Source organism: Theobroma cacao, chromosome 4, assembly GCF_053813885.1.
Source record: "Theobroma cacao isolate CCN51 chromosome 4, ASM5381388v1, whole genome shotgun sequence".
In the NCBI taxonomy this organism is placed as follows: Eukaryota; Viridiplantae; Streptophyta; class Magnoliopsida; order Malvales; family Malvaceae; genus Theobroma; species Theobroma cacao.
This window is the reverse complement of record NC_142642.1, coordinates 347166-366989: the sequence shown is the minus strand read 5'-3', so window position 1 is coordinate 366989 and position 19824 is coordinate 347166. Positions and strand designations below refer to the sequence as shown.

The 19824-nt window shown below is 36.7% G+C and overlaps 3 protein-coding genes across 3 annotated transcripts; all 3 read left to right on the top strand.

The window, feature by feature from the left end:
* The first annotated feature begins 420 nt into the window (after positions 1 to 420).
* On the top strand, positions 421 to 3364 carry LOC18600704 (Heavy metal transport/detoxification superfamily protein). The gene is made up of 4 exons (XM_018118714.2): positions 421 to 897; positions 1481 to 1534; positions 2540 to 2599; positions 2906 to 3364. Exons 1-4 carry the CDS (start codon positions 544 to 546, stop codon positions 3032 to 3034), a joined length of 597 nt encoding a protein of 198 aa, XP_017974203.2. The 5' UTR covers positions 421 to 543; the 3' UTR covers positions 3035 to 3364.
* Positions 3365 to 7409: 4045 nt separating this feature from the next.
* On the top strand, positions 7410 to 9445 carry LOC18600703 (Gibberellin-regulated family protein). The gene is made up of 4 exons (XM_018118728.2): positions 7410 to 7571; positions 7665 to 7697; positions 8292 to 8913; positions 9021 to 9445. Exons 1-4 carry the CDS (start codon positions 7515 to 7517, stop codon positions 9203 to 9205), a joined length of 897 nt encoding a protein of 298 aa, XP_017974217.2. The 5' UTR covers positions 7410 to 7514; the 3' UTR covers positions 9206 to 9445.
* Positions 9446 to 11479: 2034 nt separating this feature from the next.
* On the top strand, positions 11480 to 19604 carry LOC18600701 (sulfatase and phosphatidylinositolglycan class N domain-containing protein). Its single transcript, XM_018119526.2, has 18 exons — positions 11480 to 11838; positions 12221 to 12412; positions 12499 to 12654; positions 13060 to 13353; positions 13669 to 13886; positions 13986 to 14060; positions 14225 to 14291; positions 14702 to 15027; positions 15443 to 15676; positions 15762 to 15949; positions 16416 to 16557; positions 16652 to 16760; positions 17299 to 17401; positions 17514 to 17703; positions 18167 to 18265; positions 18348 to 18406; positions 18957 to 19062; positions 19195 to 19604. Exons 1-18 carry the CDS (start codon positions 11601 to 11603, stop codon positions 19357 to 19359), a joined length of 2961 nt encoding a protein of 986 aa, XP_017975015.2. The 5' UTR covers positions 11480 to 11600; the 3' UTR covers positions 19360 to 19604.
* The last annotated feature ends 220 nt before the right edge of the window (positions 19605 to 19824 follow it).

Here is a 19824-nt window from a genome sequence, read left to right as displayed (position 1 = left end):
TGAATTATTCACAGCCAAGTTTTACAATATTGGAGTTGTTAACCTGGGCTAAACTGTGGTGTTTGCGATTGGCTGCTCTCTGTCTTAGGCATACAGATATTATTAAAATTTTTAACTACTTTTACCATAACAAAAGGTGAAAGGCAGTGGAAGGAAATTGGCGTTGAGAATTGCTCCCTTTTTCCTTTAAGGATCAATTTGGGTTAAGAACCCCAAACTGACTAATGAACAGAGTTCAAAATGAGATAAAGAAGTTGAGACTAGATACTTTTAAGGACTGAAAATATCATTATCTGCGTACAATTTCAACTTTCATAGTTAAAAAGAAAGAACTGAGAGTACCAACGACCCTTGTCCATTTTATACCAAAAGTTTGGTCCAAACATGCACACAGCAGTAAAACCCTTCCCAATGGAATAGCGACGGAGTGAAAAGCCCAACAAAAACATAATCGAAAACCCCACCCCCACTTCGCTCATCAGAACTCAGAATTCAGATAATAACGATAGAACTCAAAACTGTTCCCTTCTACCAAATAGAAGAATGGCAACAGTCTCAGCATTCTCAACTCCTCTACATCTTATCTCCAAAACCCCTTTCCACACTCCTAAAAACCTCTCCTTTCATCCAAACTCTATCCATTTTCAGACCAAAGTCAGCACCTTTTCTTTCAACAACTTAACTTTGTCTTTCAGGAAGGACAAAAATCTACATGGGTTTTGGAAGCTGAAGTCTGCTGAAGAAGAAGAAACAGCTGTTCCTGAACAAGAACAACAACAAGAAGAAACAGCTGTTCCTGAACAAGAACAACAACAAGAAGAAACAGCTTCGGCTGAACAACAAGAGTCAGTTTCTGTCCCTGTCTCTCCTTCAGACACTCTCAGAATGTACTTCCAGGTATGGTTTATATGCTTTTACTGTTAGTTTTATGTTGTTTTGGTCTGGGGAAACTGAACTTTGGCAATTCGGAGCTGGCTTGTTTTATTAGTGGTAACTACCGAAGACCCTTTTCTGATGTAATAAAGTTGTGCTGATTTGGTGATATTTTGTTACTCAATTTTGTAAAGTTTCATTATTTTAAAAGTTATTTAAAGATTTCGTAAGCTGATATATGTATGTATCTTGCAGCTTTAGATAAAAAACCTTCTTAGTAGAAGTTGATTAAGTATTGTGGAATTCTTATTGCATTTCTCAAATGGTTGCTGTATAGATTGTCTGGGTTTTGAATTTCAGCAAGAATTAGTTTTTTTTTTTTTATTAGTTCTGCTTAAACGTTTCTCTACTTGTATTTGTTTCTGAATTGTGAAGTATAATTCTTGTTAGTTACTTAAACTATCTCTTCAACATGTGTGTCCTTCTATTACTAACTGCATAGAATTTGGATTTTGAAATTGAGCAAGAATTGGTTTCTTTTGACTAGTTTTGCTTGAATTTATGTCTGTATGGTAGGTCACTGATAATCAATCTTGATTGCTTGAAGGCAGATGGAACATTGAATGAAGTTGAAATTCCAAAAGTGACCAAGGCGTTAGAGGTAGAAACTTTTTACCTTTTAACTATTGGGTATTGTGGATATTGAGGCATGGTTTCCCCTAGGGTATTGTCTCTTCTTCCTCCTTTTCTCTTAAAACAGTTAAATATATATGGCATGGTTATGCAAAATGGCCGCTTCCTTCTTTGTAAAGAATTGTTGAGACCTTTCAAGCTTTAGTGTTCCCTTATTTTATAGTAGCTTAGTGAATTTGAATGCTAGAGATGTATTAAGTTGCACTGATGAGAAGATGGGAGGGGAATGAGTTGAATATTTTGCATTTAGCTTATTGTGAGATTGAACTGATTAGACCTGCTAAAAGTATAAATCAGAGTGTATAGGATATTTTGCTATTAGCTCTGAACTCAAACGTTAATTTGGTCTATATAGAAGCAAATTATAGCAACATTAAACTGCTAACCAATTGATCATTTGTGATAGGCAGCTTGATAGATTTATCCTCAAATTGATAGTCACCTCTATTTCCACAATGAAGGGAAGGAATCTAACTTAATTGTGTCAGCTAATTCTATCTAGAGCCTAGAGCTTGAGCTAGTGGTTCACCCAACCTGTAACAATCCAAAAGTGTGGGAGCTAAGTGTTACACGAGGCAAAATGCTACATTGTCTGCATGTGGTGGGAGCCACCCCTACAATCCTAATGCTTGATGTGATCCTGGTTCTGTGTGTGATATGTTGGACTTGATTGGGGTGTCAAGGCGTTAACAGAGGGAAAATGTAATGCCTCCAATCCCATACTGGGAATTTGTGAGGAACCACTATGGCATATTTAGAAACTTAAACCTATACTTGTGAAGCACCTTTTGTGAACATAACCGTGATACCCTTTGGGTCAAAGTGGACAATACCTCGAAGGTTGAGTGATGGTCTCCACACAACCCCTCAGAGGATCGCTTCCTGCTTGGCTAGATATCAATTCCCTACGTCTGTTTACTTAGTTACAACTAATTTGACATAGGAAATTTGATAATGAATCCGTTCCTTGTAGGCAGCTGAAGGCATTTCCAACTTGAAGGTTCAAGTCCTTGAGGGTATTGGCACTGTTGAGGTCAGTATTTATTACTTGTTACTTCATGCTTGATTTAAGATTTCAGTTCACTTCCCATGAGTACCTTCTCTGATCTGTGGTGTCATAAAGCTTGAGATCTTGGTCAAACAAACAAAAATGACATGTTATGATATATGTGATGGAATGTTCCTTTCTTGCTGGTTGTTTCATGAAACCTTTCAGTTAGATTTTCTATGAGACCCTTAGCTCAAAAAGGAGTACTAGCTTAGTTTCCAGGGTTTTTTTGCATATTCTTTTATAAGCATTTACATCATAGGCAATGACCCCTTTTATTCTCTTTTTCAGTTAACAAAACAGACAACAGTTCAAGCTACAGGAGTGGCTTCCAGTTTGGTCGAGATCATACAGGGTGCAGGCTTCAAGTTACAAACATTGAATTTGAGTTTTGATGATGAAGAGGATATTCCTGTCTAGATCTTTTATTTAGATTTTAAAACCCACAAAAGAGAAGAAATTGTATTTTTGAAGTCGTCTGCTCTTTTTTTTGTATTCTCCTTTTTCCATTTTGCCCTTTAATCCAAAAAGATCTTACCTGAACAATTCAATGTCAAGGTAGTCCTCTGCACAACAGCTGAAAATTTTTTCCCTGTGGATACCTGTTGGAACAAACCTTTATTTGTACACTCTATTCTTATGTTTGCCTCCTCTTGGGGACATGCAGCACTGCTATAGAGCAACACAATTTGGAGGAAAGAGATTGAAATTGAAAATTTACTCGAAATGATCTGTAAACCTTTGCTTAAACCCCTTGTGATATATCTGTTTAATGTGGTAGAAGAAATAAGCATAGACCTCTGTGATTTGGTTCTCTACCAATCAACTAACAAAGCTGTTCTAGAGCTCTTTTTGGTTTCTTTTCTGCTTTCCATCCGTCAAGCAATGGCTCAGGGAGCTATGTTCTTTTCTCTAGAAGTGCCAAAATGTTCATTATACTACACATTGTGTAAGCGGTCCTAATGCTTCATTCATGATTGCGAAGGCATTCATTAAAGTGAGATGTTATAATTACTAATCCTCTTATCACAACCGTCCATCAAGTGAGTCTCACGATTGATATATAATTGTGTTGAGATGAGTGAACTTAGTGAAAACAAGATTCTTTTTCACTTAATATCAATTGACTAGCTCAAGTAATTAAATCAAGGCATTCTGTTTAGAAAGGCTTCAGAACCAACTCATGTCCAATAAAGGCCCCTAAATCCTAATCATGCCCCTACGCAAGACCTCTGCCCATGCTTCACACCTTCTCACCGGAAGAAAGCTCCAGCCCATGTCCCACTCCAACTCATTACCCGGTTCACTGCAATCTCTCTTTATCACTCAAAGACATCTTTTCAAATACATACATACATATATATATTCATGTATGTTTGTATGTATGTAAAAAATTAAGGCCACGTAGGAACTTGATTTTGCATTAAATTCCCCAGTGTCAATAAATGGCTTCAATGAGTCATATGCAGCTGTGAAGTGCACATACTTCCTTGGTCGAAAGATTTTAAGTTGCTGGTGTTCTTGTGTGTACTAAATATCAGAAGTATGATTTCAGATACCAGTAAGACTAGTTTTATTAGATTAGTACAATATAGAATTCATCAACATTCATGATTCAACCTTGTTGACAACTTGATGATAATAACATGCGGATATGGCATTGGATTTTTACGTCTTGCTGCGATTTTACCTTCCAGGCATTGATCAGGTAACTGTTTACCAACCAGGACCCACCTACCTTGCATTAGAAACTGGATTAACACCTCTGACACAACAAACAAGAGGAAGTACATTGACTTTGCAATTGTTTATTATTGAGGATTTGACTATGTCTGAAATGTGTGATTCTGCAAAACAACAACATTACTGTAAATACAAACTAAAACAGCTTGAAGCAGATATTGCCAAAACTTAATAAGGTCATTAAAATTTAAAAATGCTGACGGTGGATAGATATGAAGGGTGACAGATCTAATCACTTGTACTGGCTCTTTTTTTAAAACATTTTGTACAGAGAATAAAAAAGAGAAAACAGGGAAAATAATTGGACCTACTCTGAAGAAAGTGAAGGTCTTGACAAGAACCAGAATGCAGCACAGCAAAGCTGTAGCTGGCAGCTACTAGCCCAGGAATGATGGACCCTGGATTCTTCTGAAAATAAGAGCCTGCTGCAGTGCTGCTGTCATTGTAGCTTTTACCTTTGTCCTTGTTTCCTTCTTAATAATCCTTGTGAAAATATCAGATCAACCTCTTCAATTCTGTAGTAACAAATGCTGGGGTAGTTATACTTCTTTGCTTTGTTCCTCAAGAAATCACATGTGTAACCATGACTTACTGGCAAGACATCCATTTCAAGCCTTTTAACTCAAAAGGCTTTTGTCCTGAAGCAAGACCAGCTCTTTTGTTTTCTTTTTTTTTTTTTGGTGGGAGTGCATATGAGGATTCATTAAATCTAAGCTACAAAGTTAGATTAGTTCAATCTCATATCGTTCCTTAATTTTGTTTCCCTATTCTTGAGATTTGTATCAGAACTTTCTCACTGAAAACATCTTAAAATATCAAGGCCAAGCTGTTGAACTGTTCAACTGGGGACCAAGAACCAGCTCATACTCCAAATGCAGGTACATCAAGATAATTAGTTTGGGTAAAACCTGGAACCTGGTAGAGATTCCACCTCAATCTGGCCCACAGGCATGTAAAATGATGTTTCCAGTACTTGTTTGTCTCGTTGGTTGTTAATAAGTGGGCCAAAGCATGCTTTGAGAACATACCATACCACTGTTCCAGATAATATATTTTTCATTGCAGAGAGGAGTCCACCCTCCACAGACTTGTTTTGATACATTGCATAACAGATAAAGAGAAACAAGTATGATAGTTACGGCTTCAACTTGAAGGATACTGATGGCCTCCATATGATTACCTCTTACAGGAATCCAATATTGTAGAATTAAAATTGCTCTTCAAATGAGTTGACTCATAACTTAATCTAAATCTTATTGAAAATATGATGTAACTTAAAATTTGTTAGTATGAGTTTTATGACTTGTAGTAACTATTGTAGAGTTTCAGATTTCAAACTCTTTACTCCCATTCCATTCAATTACTTGAAAGTAAAATTTTCATGGCTGAATCATACCTATTACCTTACCCAGTTACCCTGATGCCATTACCAATGCAGATAAGAATGGTCTCACATCAAGTTTCATAGGTGTTTTGAGCCCACACAAAGGAATACATACACTTGACTGCTTTAGTAATAGTAAAATTATGCAGCCAATCATTCAGAAGTTTGTCATTACATTTTTTGACTTGACATCAACTTAGTATCCACATGCAGCTTCTCAGAAAAGGGCCCTAAGCCATGAAGATTTGATAGATTTTTGTCGCATGACCCAACAAGTTTCACTGATATTTTTTTGATCCCTTCAGAGTTAAAGGGGTCAGCCTCGCTGAAAATAAGCATTGGATGCCATCTCCATCCCAAAGAAGAACATATATTGTCTCATCCCATGCAGCAGCAAATGTTTACTCCATAACAAGGAAGGAAGAAAAAAACATGGAAATGTCAATTTCTAGAATTTCAACAAATTGCACCAACCCCCTCCGAAACCACTGGATCAAAGAGGAATATGCTAATGAAAATTTTACAGTTTATCTTTCCTTTTCTTTCTTTTTTGTTTCTTTTCTGTTTTTTTTCTTTCCTTTTATGGGAGGGATTCCATGAACTGACCTTCCTAGGTCATATCGTATATGATGAAACTTGTCAAACTGATCATTCTGGCCATTGTTTCATGACATGTGATGTCACATGTAAAGTAGAAAAACAAATAATCCCACTTGCAAGCACCGTTTATAAGTTTTAAATTTGGCCTTGAGGGAGGGAAGGCTTAAGGCCAGCTGTAATGACAGGCTTTCAAGCTTGGACTGGTTTGCAGCTTTGGCAATTGAAACAGTTCAAAACGTTTGATCTTGACAGTAAACAACTATTTAATTGGATTGTAATGCAAAACACATGCTTCAATTCATGTAAAAGAATGCATCCCTGATCAATCAATACACTGGTACAATAATTACAATTAGTCGCTTTTGAAGCTTTTCAGCTCATAAAGTGTCCTTAGACCAAAAAAGTCACTTATCCTGTCCTGCTAGACATACAAAGTGTAATTAACCTCAATTCCCTATTTTCGACAGCATGCAAGGGAAGCAAAAGTATGATAGAAGTTCAAAACATTCACCTCCATTTTTTATATGCTAGAAGTTTCTGAAGTTTTTAAATTGTTGTCGTTGATCTGAGTATTATTTAAAACTTTGAATCCAAACTACTATGCAAAGAGTATACTTAATTACTAATCAACTTGATTAATTTATTAAGGTTACATGTTCATCTTTCACTTTGGTGACAACATGGGCTGTGTACACATATCCAAAGTGCTAGTATTTTGAAGTCAAGGGTACTCCAATTATCTATTTTAAAGCAAGTAAACCTACTAAACCAGGATGGTCAGACTTGTTTCCATATTTTAAGTCATGGGAGTGTGGGTCATGAGCCATTGTCCCAAGTCTCGAAACGACAGACCTCGTGTGCCAGTTAATAAACTATTGATGAAACACACTTTAATGAAGTAATTAGGTATGCCACTTTGGCGGACAGGGTCCTGGGGGGCTGGGGCAATTGGGTTTATCCTTGAGTCAGAATTTTTGGGCAATAAGCCTTAACTTATGCATCAGTGATCTGGTGAAGCTGGCATGCACATTTATTGAACCAAGTAAATAACATCTTTCATCACCGACTGCACCTCTATTTAAACCACCAGTCAGTTTCTTGAGTGAAACATCAAGAGTAGTGAGTAGCAAAGCTCTCCTACCTTTTCTGACTCTTCTTTCCCCTGTTCTCACCATGGCTTTCAAAGCTCTGCTGTTTCTATTGGCCACTCTTCTGCTTGTTGCTACAAGAGTATGGCTACCTCCTTGCTTTTTACACTCGATCACAAAGTTTTTAGGTTTTTATGTTATCTAACTCAAAGGCATGTATATTTTGTTCTTGTAGGTTGCATCCAATGAGGAGGAAGAGAAGATTGAGGTGATCTTTTAAACAATGTTTACAGCTTATTTTCTTGTCTAGTTAGCAAGAATCTTAAATGTGGTGGTCCAAGTCAATTCAAAGTTGGTCTAATATAAGATTAGACCTGAGGCACAGCTGAACCATTTGAAACAGTCTGGTTCTTGTCTTTATTTGGTTAATGGCTTTCTTGAACAATTTTCTGGTTTCATAAGCTGAACTGCCCAAAGAGTTTGTTCTTGAGCTTTATTATTATTCAGTTCCCTCTTCAAAGAACATTGTCAAGCTAGTTTCAATTAACTGGACAGTGGATAACGCACTAGCACTGTTCTTTCTCTTCATAGCATTTTGAAAGCTGCATTTGCGTTCACCTGCAGTTGTACATTGTCCAATCTTTTGCTAATGGATAGCATCTAACGCACAAAAAAGATCATATTGAGAAAGGATATTGCCTGGTGCATCACTTAGTGCTGAACATACTGGCTTTGTGTTTTAATGGTAACCTTGGCTATTATCTGTTTTGCAAACAAGAAATTATCTGCATCGAAAATGAACTTACTAGATGAGTTCTTTAGCATTCATTGTTTACTGAAATTGTAGCATATTACTCTGCAGATTAAATATGTTATAGTTCCTGCACCAGCTCCAGTACCAGTGAAGGCACCCACCCCTGCACCCCCAGTTAAGACTCCCACTCCAGCACCCCCTTACACAGCCCCAAGTCCTGCACCCCCAGTCAAGGCTCCTACTCCTCCATACAAACCCCCAACTCCTACACCCCCAGTTAAGGCTCCTACTCCCCCATATAAACCCCCAAGTCCTGCACCTCCAGTCAAGGCTCCTACTCCCCCGTACAAACCCCCAACTCCCACACCCCCAGTCGAGGCTCCTACCCCCCCGTACAAACCCCCAACTCCCACACCCCCAGTCGAGGCTCCTACTCCCCCGTACAAACCCCCAACTCCCACACCCCCAGTCGAGGCTCCTACTCCCCCATATAAACCCCCAACTCCTGCACCCCCAACCAAGGCTCCCGCTCCCCCATATAAACCCCCAACTCCTTCACCCCCATACAAGCCACCAACAACTCCGGCGCCTCCAAACAAGCCACCGACAACTCCAGCACCCCCTTACAAGGCACCACCAACTCCTACACCTCCTTACAAGGCACCGCCAACTCCTACACCCCCTTACAAGCCACCAAGTCCACCATTGCCACCTGTTAGGACAAGAAAGGGTAAAATTATCTTTTTCCCTTACCTTAGTAAAAGCTAATATAAGCTTCCCATAACTTAGGGTAATTTTTTCATTTCTGACAATGAGTTGGACATTTGTTGCTGGCAGATTGCACCCCTCTATGTGAACAAAGGTGCAGATTACATTCAAGGACTAACCTATGCATGAGAGCATGCATCACATGCTGTGACAGATGCAAATGCGTTCCACCAGGGACATCTGGCAACAGAGAAATGTGTGGCAAGTGTTACACTGAGATGAAAACGCACCGCAATAAACCCAAGTGTCCTTGAAAGCCAAACAACACTTGTTGATGTTTTTACGTATATGTTAGCTAAAAGCATGCGGTAATAAGTTTTAGAGAAGGGAGAAAAGGAATGATTTTCTTGTAATGTAACCACTACTACTCCTAGAAGCTATCAACTTGTCAAACAGTTTCAGGGCAACACTCACTCTCTGTGTCTACTGAATTTTGTTACGGTAATTGAAGATATTAATATATCGTGAATGTCCCTTGTTCTTGTTAATGAAAATTTCTATTCCCGACTGAGCAGATGCTAAGTAAATATAATTAGCTACAATTGACATTGTTCAAGGCACCTCAGAACCCCATAATGCACAATTTAACATAAACAGGAAATCATCTTCTTATGACCTTAGTATCAAATAAGTGATTTCATTTCAAATCTTAACTTGGTAGTGAAAAATAGACAAAAGTCTTTAAAGTAAATGGGGGGTTAATATGCCAATTCCCCGAATACTGGAAACAATCAAAGAGGTGAACAATGAGGAATTGCCACCTGTTAAACCATTAAATAGCAACAAGGCAGGTGCTATGGTTTTCTTGGTTTTTGTCACCAATCTGGCAAAACCATGGTAACAATATTTCATCTCACGCCACCTGTCTTCCTTGTGCTAGACGTCATGGCTTAAAGATGTGATGAGTACATAAAAAGACAGGAAAACACTCATCGGTTTCACCTTCTGATCATTAGATGCTAGATGCCTTCTATGCAAACCAGGCTAGGATATTTTGCTGCTATTAATACAGAAATCACTAAACATAAATAGTTATAGTACACCACAGAACGTTTTAACATAACTAAGTGAGTGTTATAAATATCCAGCTTAATTGAGAAGGCAGCAAAGCTCATGGCTTTCGACAAGGCTGCTGTAATTTTCACTGCATGGTTGGCCTGCTCAATGTTAACCATTTCTGCTCCTGCAGCAGCAGAAACTTCTAGCTGGGCACCAGCCCCGACCCCAGTGCTGCACCCAGTGCCCTCGAATCATTTCCAGCAGTGCTGGTTGGAGCAATCGGTGTTGCTATTTCATTCTTTATCCTTAAAGTGGTGGCTTGAGTGTCCCATTACCTGCCTTTAGTATATCTTGTCATAATGCAGCCCTTAAATAGTATTCTTGTATCCTTGAGTGATTTGCATTGTAGCATTTCAGCTAATAACACATGTTTAATTAGTGTCATGTATTACCTTCTGTAATTTATGGCGTCGATGTATTCATACTCTTCTTATTTACCATAAATCATATTTGGACTATATAGTATGAGCATTCTATTAAACATGATTCCCTACCCAACAGTTCTCTTGCTCAAAAAAGGGAATTCCTAAGATTATAGTACAAGTATTATATTAAACATGAAATCCTATATTGTCTATAATCAACATGTAATGAACAAAATATCTGAACATTTAATTTTAATTTAATGATTGATGCATGCTCTCTTGCTCAAACAATATTTAATCTCTAAAATTATAGTATGAGCATTGTACTAGATATGAAATATTGTATTTTTTATGATCAATATGTAATGAATGAAACATCCAAACATTTAATTCAATGGTAAGTGCATGATTCTCTATTTAAATAAAATTATATCTCCATTCTTTAAATAAACAAATATATATAATGGATGAAAAAAGATTATGAAATAACAATATGAAAATAAAGGAAACTTGAAACATATGATGAATGATTTAAGTGGAAAATTATTGAATATATATAAATCAAGATATAAATAACAAAGTGTTGCTTGTTGTCCTTCCTTTCAGCAGGAGTATACCCCAGCTATTAAATACTATTGGGCTTCTGGCCCAAATATTATTTACGCTTACCCTATTTTCACGATTCTTACTGGGCCATGAAGGCCTGAGCCTTAGGCCCATATCTGTTAAATCTAACACAAACGTAGACCCCAAAGCCCAACCATTTATTTCTGTCTTCTTTTAGTCGGACAATTCTAAGATTAAAAAAATGAAATATAAAATATTTTGAAAGCTTATTTAGATTTTTTTTGGTATTTGTAAGAAATTTATATGGATAATAAGAGAGAATTATCTCTAATTACTCATTACTATATAATTGAAGATCCATTTTATATCCTTATGTATGACAAGAAAACAACATTAATCTGTCTTCAAATTTTACACATCTTTTAGAATTTTAAAAATATAAATAAAAAATAAAATATATTGAAACTCTCACATTTTAATCATAATTTCATGTATATATATTAATTTCAGAAACATACATCTCACCCCGTAAACGGTGTTATAGTCTAAATTGAAACACCTAACAGATTTTTAAGCATTTTGTTATAGAGAGAGAGGACCGCGACCAAGTAGTTGTGGCTCAGGGTGAGAAACCAAATTCAGAAAGAAAAAGAAATAAATGGGTAGCGATGGGATCTTGGGCAACAGAGACTCAAAGCAGAGCAAAGCAAGTATACCCAAACGAAGAAAATGGGTGAAGAGAAGAGAAACATGGCTGGTGATCCTTGGTGTGATCCTCCATGCTGTTTACATGTTGAGCATCTTCGACATCTACTTCAAAACACCCATTGTTCATGGCATGGATCTTGTCTCCCCTCGCTTCTTGGCTCCCGCTAAACGCCTCGTTCTCCTTGTTGGTAAAAGCTTTTCTTTTGGGCTCAAAGACATGATTTTTATATTCAAAGAAGTATCTTCGCTGTTGATTTTTTGTTTTGATTTCAATTTTGTCTAATATGGTTTTTAGTGAGGAATGCCTTGGTGAGTTTGACGCACATTGTGCAATTCAGCTTACTTGGATTGCTTATCATTTATTTGCATTGAAATCTTTGGTTGCTAATAGAACTAGAGAGCATTTGGCGAATGATAGCTTTGTACTAAAAAGCTAAGTTTTGACATGGGATGTGGGTCTGAACTACCTTTTGTGGAGTTCAATACTGTCATGATGATTGTGCTGCATTTAGTTAAAAGTTTGAATTTTTTTTTCTCAAATGATTTAACTCATTTTTTAATTCATTGCAGCGGATGGTTTACGTGCTGATAAGTTTTTTGAGCCGGATTCAGAAGGAAATTTTAGAGCACCATTTTTAAGAAGCGTGATTAAAAATCAAGGTAAATGGGGAGTATCTCATGCTCGGCCTCCAACAGAGTCAAGGCCAGGACATGTTGCTATAATTGCTGGTTTTTATGAGGACCCTAGTGCAGTTACAAAAGGTTAATTCTTTAAGCATTGTTGCATCACCGTGAGAGAATTGACCAACAGTTTTTCCATTATTAAAGCTCTTCCATTTTGGTTGCAGGATGGAAAGCTAATCCAGTAGAATTTGATTCAGTTTTTAATCGGAGCCGGCATACATTTTCTTATGGTAGCCCTGATATTGTTCCAATATTTTGTGGCGCTTTGCCACACAGCACTTGGAATACCTACCCTCATGAGTTTGAAGACTTTGCAACTGGTCTGCTTACAATTCTGTGAAAGGCAATTTTCTCTTAGATTTTATGAAATCATTCTTAAAGCAAAGAAAGTAGAATGCTTATAGTGGAAAAAAGAAGGGCTCAGATCAAATTCTTTTTTTTTTTTTTTGAAATATTAATCTACTGTTAAATACCTCAGCCAGCATTTTTTTCATATTGCCTCATTGCTTCCCATTGTATCTAGTTTATTTCTGTTGGCTTAGATTGCATTGATGTGAAATTACTAAACATTCTTGACACCTTCCAGAAGTTTAAATTGTGTCAATACTCTTATTTACTTTTGTCTCTCTTGCAATCCTTGTATAGTGATGCTCACATATGTTTGTATTTCAGCTTTTATGCTGCTTAGTCATGTTTCATGCATATTTCAATTGATGTTAATGCAGATGCATCCTTTTTGGATGAGTGGTCTTTTGATCAATTTCAGAGCCTTCTGAACAAGTCCAATGAAGACCCAAAGTTGAAAAGGTTACTACAACAAGATAATCTTGTTATATTTCTGCATCTACTTGGTTGTGATTCAAATGGTCATGCACATCGTCCCTTTTCATCCATTTATCTCAACAATGTAAAAGTTGTTGATCGTATTGCTGAACGTGTTTATAATCTTCTGGAGAGTTACTACAAGGACAATCGTACATCATATATTTTCACAGCAGATCATGGAATGAGTGACAAAGGTTGGAGAACTCTTTTATATACTTCACCTTAATTTCATTTAGCTGTTACAGCTATAAGATTAGCAACATGTTAGTTATCTTTCTCAAGGCTGTGTGGCTGAAAGTCTTTTGCTATGACAGTTAAGCTTGAGACCACCTTGGAGGTAAGGTGTGTCTACCATTAGGCTATGCCTTGGCCATAGTTAAATGTAAATTTTATAGTAGACTGCAACTAGTTTGCTATGCCTTACTCTTTCTTCCTTCCTCCATTTCTTTTTTGTTTTCTTTGATAGTTATCAATTACAGATTCTGACATGATTAGGATTTCATTAATAGGAAGTCATGGGGATGGCCATCCTTCAAACACTGATACCCCTCTAGTTGCTTGGGGAGCAGGCATTAAACATCCCAAGCCAATCACGAGAAGAGACCACTCTGATCATGTTCTTCGGTTTGTTGATGAACATTTGCATGACACACCAACACCTAAAGAATGGGGCCTTGATGGCATTGAAAGGGTTGATGTTAATCAAGCTGATATTGCACCCCTCATGGTTGTACAACCTTGACAATATATGTTCCTAGTCAAAGCATTTCTTGGAAACATATTTAGCCCACATTGAACTGACATGCTCCAAAATTTTTTATTTCAGTCAACTCTTCTTGGTTTGCCTTGTCCAGTCAATTCAGTTGGGAATTTACCCCTTTCTTATGTTGACATGAAAGAGGTGAGTCCAAATATTTTTCATTAATATAACTTTTCTTTTGAGATTTGTTTGTTTATGTTCTCTCAAAGATGGAATAAAATTAGGTTTTCCAATGCAACTAGATAAGTTTTAAGTATAATAAATGGTAGAGGACTGATGAACCTAATTCTGTATTTAATGTTCAGGAAGAAGAAGTTGAAGCTGTGGTAGCTAACACAAAGCAGATTCTTAACCAGTTTCTGCGCAAATCACGTATCCTCTTCTGATACTAATCTTAGTATTTTGTAATATGATACTGCATTAAAGCCTTAATATTCTTTTCCTTAAACCTTGAAAGAATTTTTTTGCAAAGTAAAATAATTTTATATCTATCAAAGGTCCACTGAAGGTCCAACGGTTTAAGAATTATTGTTCCCCTTAAATTTAAACTTAGTTGTGTTGGCTGGAACTCTATGTTTCACGCATTTACTTGGTAATACTATTTTTAACTTTTGGAGATGTTGACCTGATTTCAGTCCATCAAAATTTTATTCTTCCGTTTTATCCACATTTTCTTAATCAGTTATCACATAATTTTTTTGATTCTGGTGTTATTATGTGGAAGGGGTTGCAAAGTGTTATGGATTGGCTATTTTCAAATGCATTTTCTTTGACAAACTTAGAAATAAAGCGATCACATTCACTATATTTCAAGCCTTTCAAGCCACTTGCTCAATATTCCTCTATGTTGAATCAAATTGAGGGTTTGCTAATTGCTAGAGACTATAAAGCTGCCATGCAGCTATCAGAAAATCTCAGAAGCTTGGCACTGGATGGACTTCATTATTTTCAAACTTATGATTGGCTGATGCTGATGACCATAATTACTCTTGGATATATCGGTTGGATGGTCTTTCTTGTTCTTCATGTTCTGCAAGCTTATACTTCATTGTTAGGAGATACATATAGAAAGGAGGAAGCATTTCGCCAGCAATATAATACAGGAAAAGTAATGTCTATGTAAGCTTAACCTCTTTTAAACTTTACTTTTAGTCTTAGAGGAGGAAACTAAATGAAAACAAGCAAATTCTTTTCATGAGTTTTATGAAGTTTGAAGCCAAAAGGTTTTTTTTATTCCGATGCTATGGTCATTTAGATTCTTCAGAATTACCCTATAGTTTTCTTCTCACAAGACCTACTCTGTGCTATTAGTTGTGCTTACCCTATTTTCCTTGAGTGCACCAACCATTTTATCTCTTATGCCTACTTTACAATTTTTATATCGTGATTGTTTGCTTTCCTTGCTTGTTTTTGTATTAGTTTTTGTAATCTAATGTGCAATTTCTAGAAAAAAGGGAAAAAGAAGCCATATGTTTCTTCCAGTCAGTTGCTACATTTCTCACATATATCATTCTATGTGGCAGGTTAACCTATGGGGCTGTCTGTTTATGGGAGTACTCAGTGTTCTACTTTTTCTGGAGCGCTCCCCTCCTCTTTACCATGCATACTTTGCCATGACAGTATTTCTCTGGACACAAATCCTTAATGAGTATCAGTTTATAAAAGCACTATGGAGACACTTAAGTAGGAGGAAATTCAACTATGTCATTAAACTTCTGGTCACTGGTGTGGTGTCACTAATCATTCTGGAGTTCCTGGTATAGTAGTAATACATCTGTTCTTGTGATAATTATAAAGTGATAGTTTAGCATTCTTAACAATGTTTTATGGTACCCTGTGCAGGTGCATAGCTTCACTGAAAGAAAACTCTACACTTGGTGCTTCCTGGTAGTGGGAGCCATAGCTTCTATGTATCTTTACAATTTAATTCCTTGGAGATCCAGGATTCCAGTTTTTGTTTGCCTTACTTGTTGGTTCCTGTCTCTATTTACTTTAATGCCAGCAGAAATTCCCGATAATAATAAGTTGGTGTGAGTTGCCTTCCTTGTTCCTCCTTTATTGTGATCTTGTTTTCATTTAAAGAAATCTTAAATGGTTTTACAAAAGAAAATCATCTGGGAGAGGATTAGTAGAACCCAGAGTTATCATGATTTCTCAATAAGTTGTTTTGGAAGTAGATTGCTCCCAGAGAAACACATGCTAACCTTAATCATTCCCAGAGTGTGTTTCTCTGAGACTTAGTATTTAGGCAGTAGATTGCTTCATTGCTAATGTAATACTGTCATTGACTCAAAGTATGATCTTATAATACTGTTTCCCAGCAAATGGATTTCATCAAATCTTTATGCCGAAGTTAGGGTTTCATAAAATTATTGTTAGTTGATAAAGTTTAATTCTTTAGAAATGACAGAAAATTATAGTATCTGTTCTCTTTGCTTAATTCTATTAACTATTACATTTGAATTGGTTGTGACTGGTTCCTTATCATGCCTGTAGAATTGCAAGTGGAGGGATGATTATCGTGATAGGATTAACTGCAAAGTGGCTGGACCTGCATGCTGATGGGAATAAATATTGGTTAGGTATCTGCAAGCATGAAATAAAACAACCCAGGTTCCCTATGCTCTTTCTCTTCCAGGTAGGAAACATCTCTCTACCTTCCGCTGGAATGAGAAGCTCATCTATATTGTTAACAGATTTAAAAGAAATTGCTTTCTCTGCTTGAAAATCAGGCTCTTTTGGTCGGGTTATCGTCAGTAATGGTGTTTTTATCTACCTCTTATAGAACAGAGAAGCAAGAACTACACACAGTACATCAATTGATGAACTGGTCCATTGCGGGTATACTTTTATAGTCTATTTTCAGGCTCTTCAATAAAGCTATTATAGGGCTTCAGCCCTTTGTAATGTACAAAAGAAACTATGTTTTTAACCTAAATTGGAGACTTTTCTGAAAATCATTTTCTTCACATCTGATGCTAATTTTCTGTTGTTTAATTTCTGTGTGACTGGAATACCTCAAGATGCTGGCTGTTCCAGGTCAAATGTGTTTTCCACATGTCAAACATGTGCATGCGATGTACATGGGTAACATAATTGATTAGGTGGCAGTAGCTACTGAAAACAATAGGTTTTTTTTTTTTTAATTCAGGAAAAAGAGGTGTGAATTTTCTAATGTGTATGGTCCACATATTCATTTATTAAATGTTTCATAACTTTGCATCTTCCACATATCTGTGCTTCACAATGGCTGCATATTGACCATTCAGTAGTATTGGAACTGCAGACTCATAATTATACAAATCGCATTCAATCATGTACTAGCAAAAGTGTACATTATGTTCCATCTATGTTTTCCCTAAATATTTGTTTTTTGTAGGTTGCTCAATGGTCCTCCCATTGTTTTCCGATAATGGTTTCTTGTCTAGGCTCAATTCTATATTTCTTGGTTTCGCACCAACATTCCTTCTGCTATCTATTGGGTATGTCTCATTTTAAACTTCTGTCATCATGGTGCTCAATTAACAGTATTCTGCTAATGGAGAATTTGATGAATATTATGATTTTTCTCCCTTTGCTCTGAAACCTGCGCAGATATGAAGCTGTCTTCTATGGTGCACTTGGTCTTGTACTAATGGCATGGATACTGTTTGAAAACTCACTTCTTCACTTAAGTAAAGTGAAAAAATCTTCTGCTTCTAGAAAGAATTTGGAAGAACATTTCTTTCTCGAAAATGAAGTTAGATATTTGCAGCTGTCTGATGTGAGAATTCCATTAACCTTTGTGAGTCATCTTTCCTCTGCCTGTTCCATAGTTCTTCACCTATATTTGCATCAGTTTTGAATTTGTTCTTCATGTATTTCTCCTTAGGAGTTGTGATTGCTATAGGCACTGGGACAAAGTAGCTACTTATGTCTGTGATAAATAGTGCCAATAGCAAGTTTTTTCATTAAAAATTCTTATATGAAGGACTGATTTCTCTTCCTTTAACTTTGGATGAAATACATTTTCATGCAGACCACTGAAAACTGACAGTAGAAACAAGAATGTTGAACTGCTTTCCCCGCCCATTTTGTTGCAGTTCCACCGCCCGCCCCCCCCCCCCCCCCCCTCCCAATTCTTTCTGTCCAACCAAGTGTTTTTTAGAAAAATCTCTTCACACTCTGTCAGAAAGGAATATGAGTTGCTTAGTTTAGAGGATTTTACAGTTTGTAATTCATATGGCGCTGATGGCTGTCTTTGCTAGATGGTTTTATTTAATGTGGCCTTCTTTGGGACGGGAAATTTTGCAAGTATTGCAAGTTTTGAGATTTCATCTGTCTACAGGTTCATCACTGTCTTCAGTGTAAGTAATGGTTAAACTACCAAAACATCTTTACAGTTTCTTCTTGGAAGCCCTGCTGAAATAATTTACTTCTTGACTGCAGCCCTTTCTGATGGCAGCCCTCCTCATCTTCAAGTTATTCATACCATTCATGCTTGTCATGTAAGTTTCCTGGTTTGCAAAAGTGTTAAAATGATCAGTGATGCTTCAATGACACCTTAAGGCTTCCATGACCATTCTTTTCTGCCACTGGTTTTATGCATGCTATGTTACATTTTGGTTCTCTTTATGGGCTATTATTAACTTTGATCTCTTTCCGTGAAAACTCATTAACTGTTGCTCCATTACTTTAGAAACTTCATCTGGCTTCAAAATCCTTGAAACACGGAAAGCACATCTTTTGAGTGAATGATCCATAAGTATTTTAATCTGCAAAGATGATCAGTGGCTAAAGTGGCATGTTTAATCTTGGTTTCCCATTCTTAGTTAAGCTTAAAATATCTATAATAACTACAATAACTTTAGGTGAGAAAATGAGGGTTTTTCAGTTGGAATTTAGAAAATAACACTAACTATAAACATCCCTTTTCTAATTGAAGTTCTCAATATCAGAAAATTATCTTGTATTTATAGTCATGTGTTGTTTTTATGTGGTTCTACTTGTTCTTTGGTTGGGACAACAAAGTTTGATTGTTACTTCTTCAAAATACAGATGTGCATTCAGTGCAACAACCAAACTACTCCAAATTCCACGATTGGGATGCTATTTCCTTGTGATTTTGTTTTCAGACGTGATGACCATCCACTTCTTCTTCCTGGTAATACATTTTTCCAGAAATAAAGTTTAGTGCAGCCAATTCTATTGGTTGATTGTTTAGTCTCTTTTGAACCTTGCTTTGCTTGTTATTGTTGTTTCGCGAAGGCCTCACGAATTTGCTATTGATTAACAGGTGAGGAACACAGGAAGCTGGATGGAAATTGGTAATAGCATCAGCCATTTTGGAATTGTGAGTGCACAAGTTGTGTTTGTGCTACTACTTTTTGCGCTCACAAATATATACACAAAGGATATCCAAATTAGATCAGCTAGCCGAGCCTCTTGGAAAGCAATGTGATTCACAAGAAACTAGGCGTTGATGCATTAGAATTAGGTACACAATTTCTATTTGTAAGGTGAACACTTTTAGAATCAGATTGTGGCTTTCAAGGACTTTGGAGCAGCCTTCATCTGAATTTTTCTTTTTCATTCATTTTTTACAATGATTCCTGTTAGCTTGTGTGTGTAAATTTGAAATTTTGACCAATGGGATTGTCCAATTTCTTCCCATTCATCGATATGAATCATTTTGGTCTTTGTTAATTGAAGTTGCCTCACCTTTGGCTTTGCTTTGTCCTTTGCAATTTGAAGCATCTAGAAATGTTGTATTTTTATGACTTCTTCTTCACCCTGCCGTAAAAGAAAGGGTGTCGGCATCTGCTGCGTGCTTTCGTGGTTGTGCAAATAGCTTTCAACGTATGCAAAGGTGTGAAAAGAAGAAGGAATCTTGGAATTCATAACGCATGGTCTTTTTGGTTTTTGA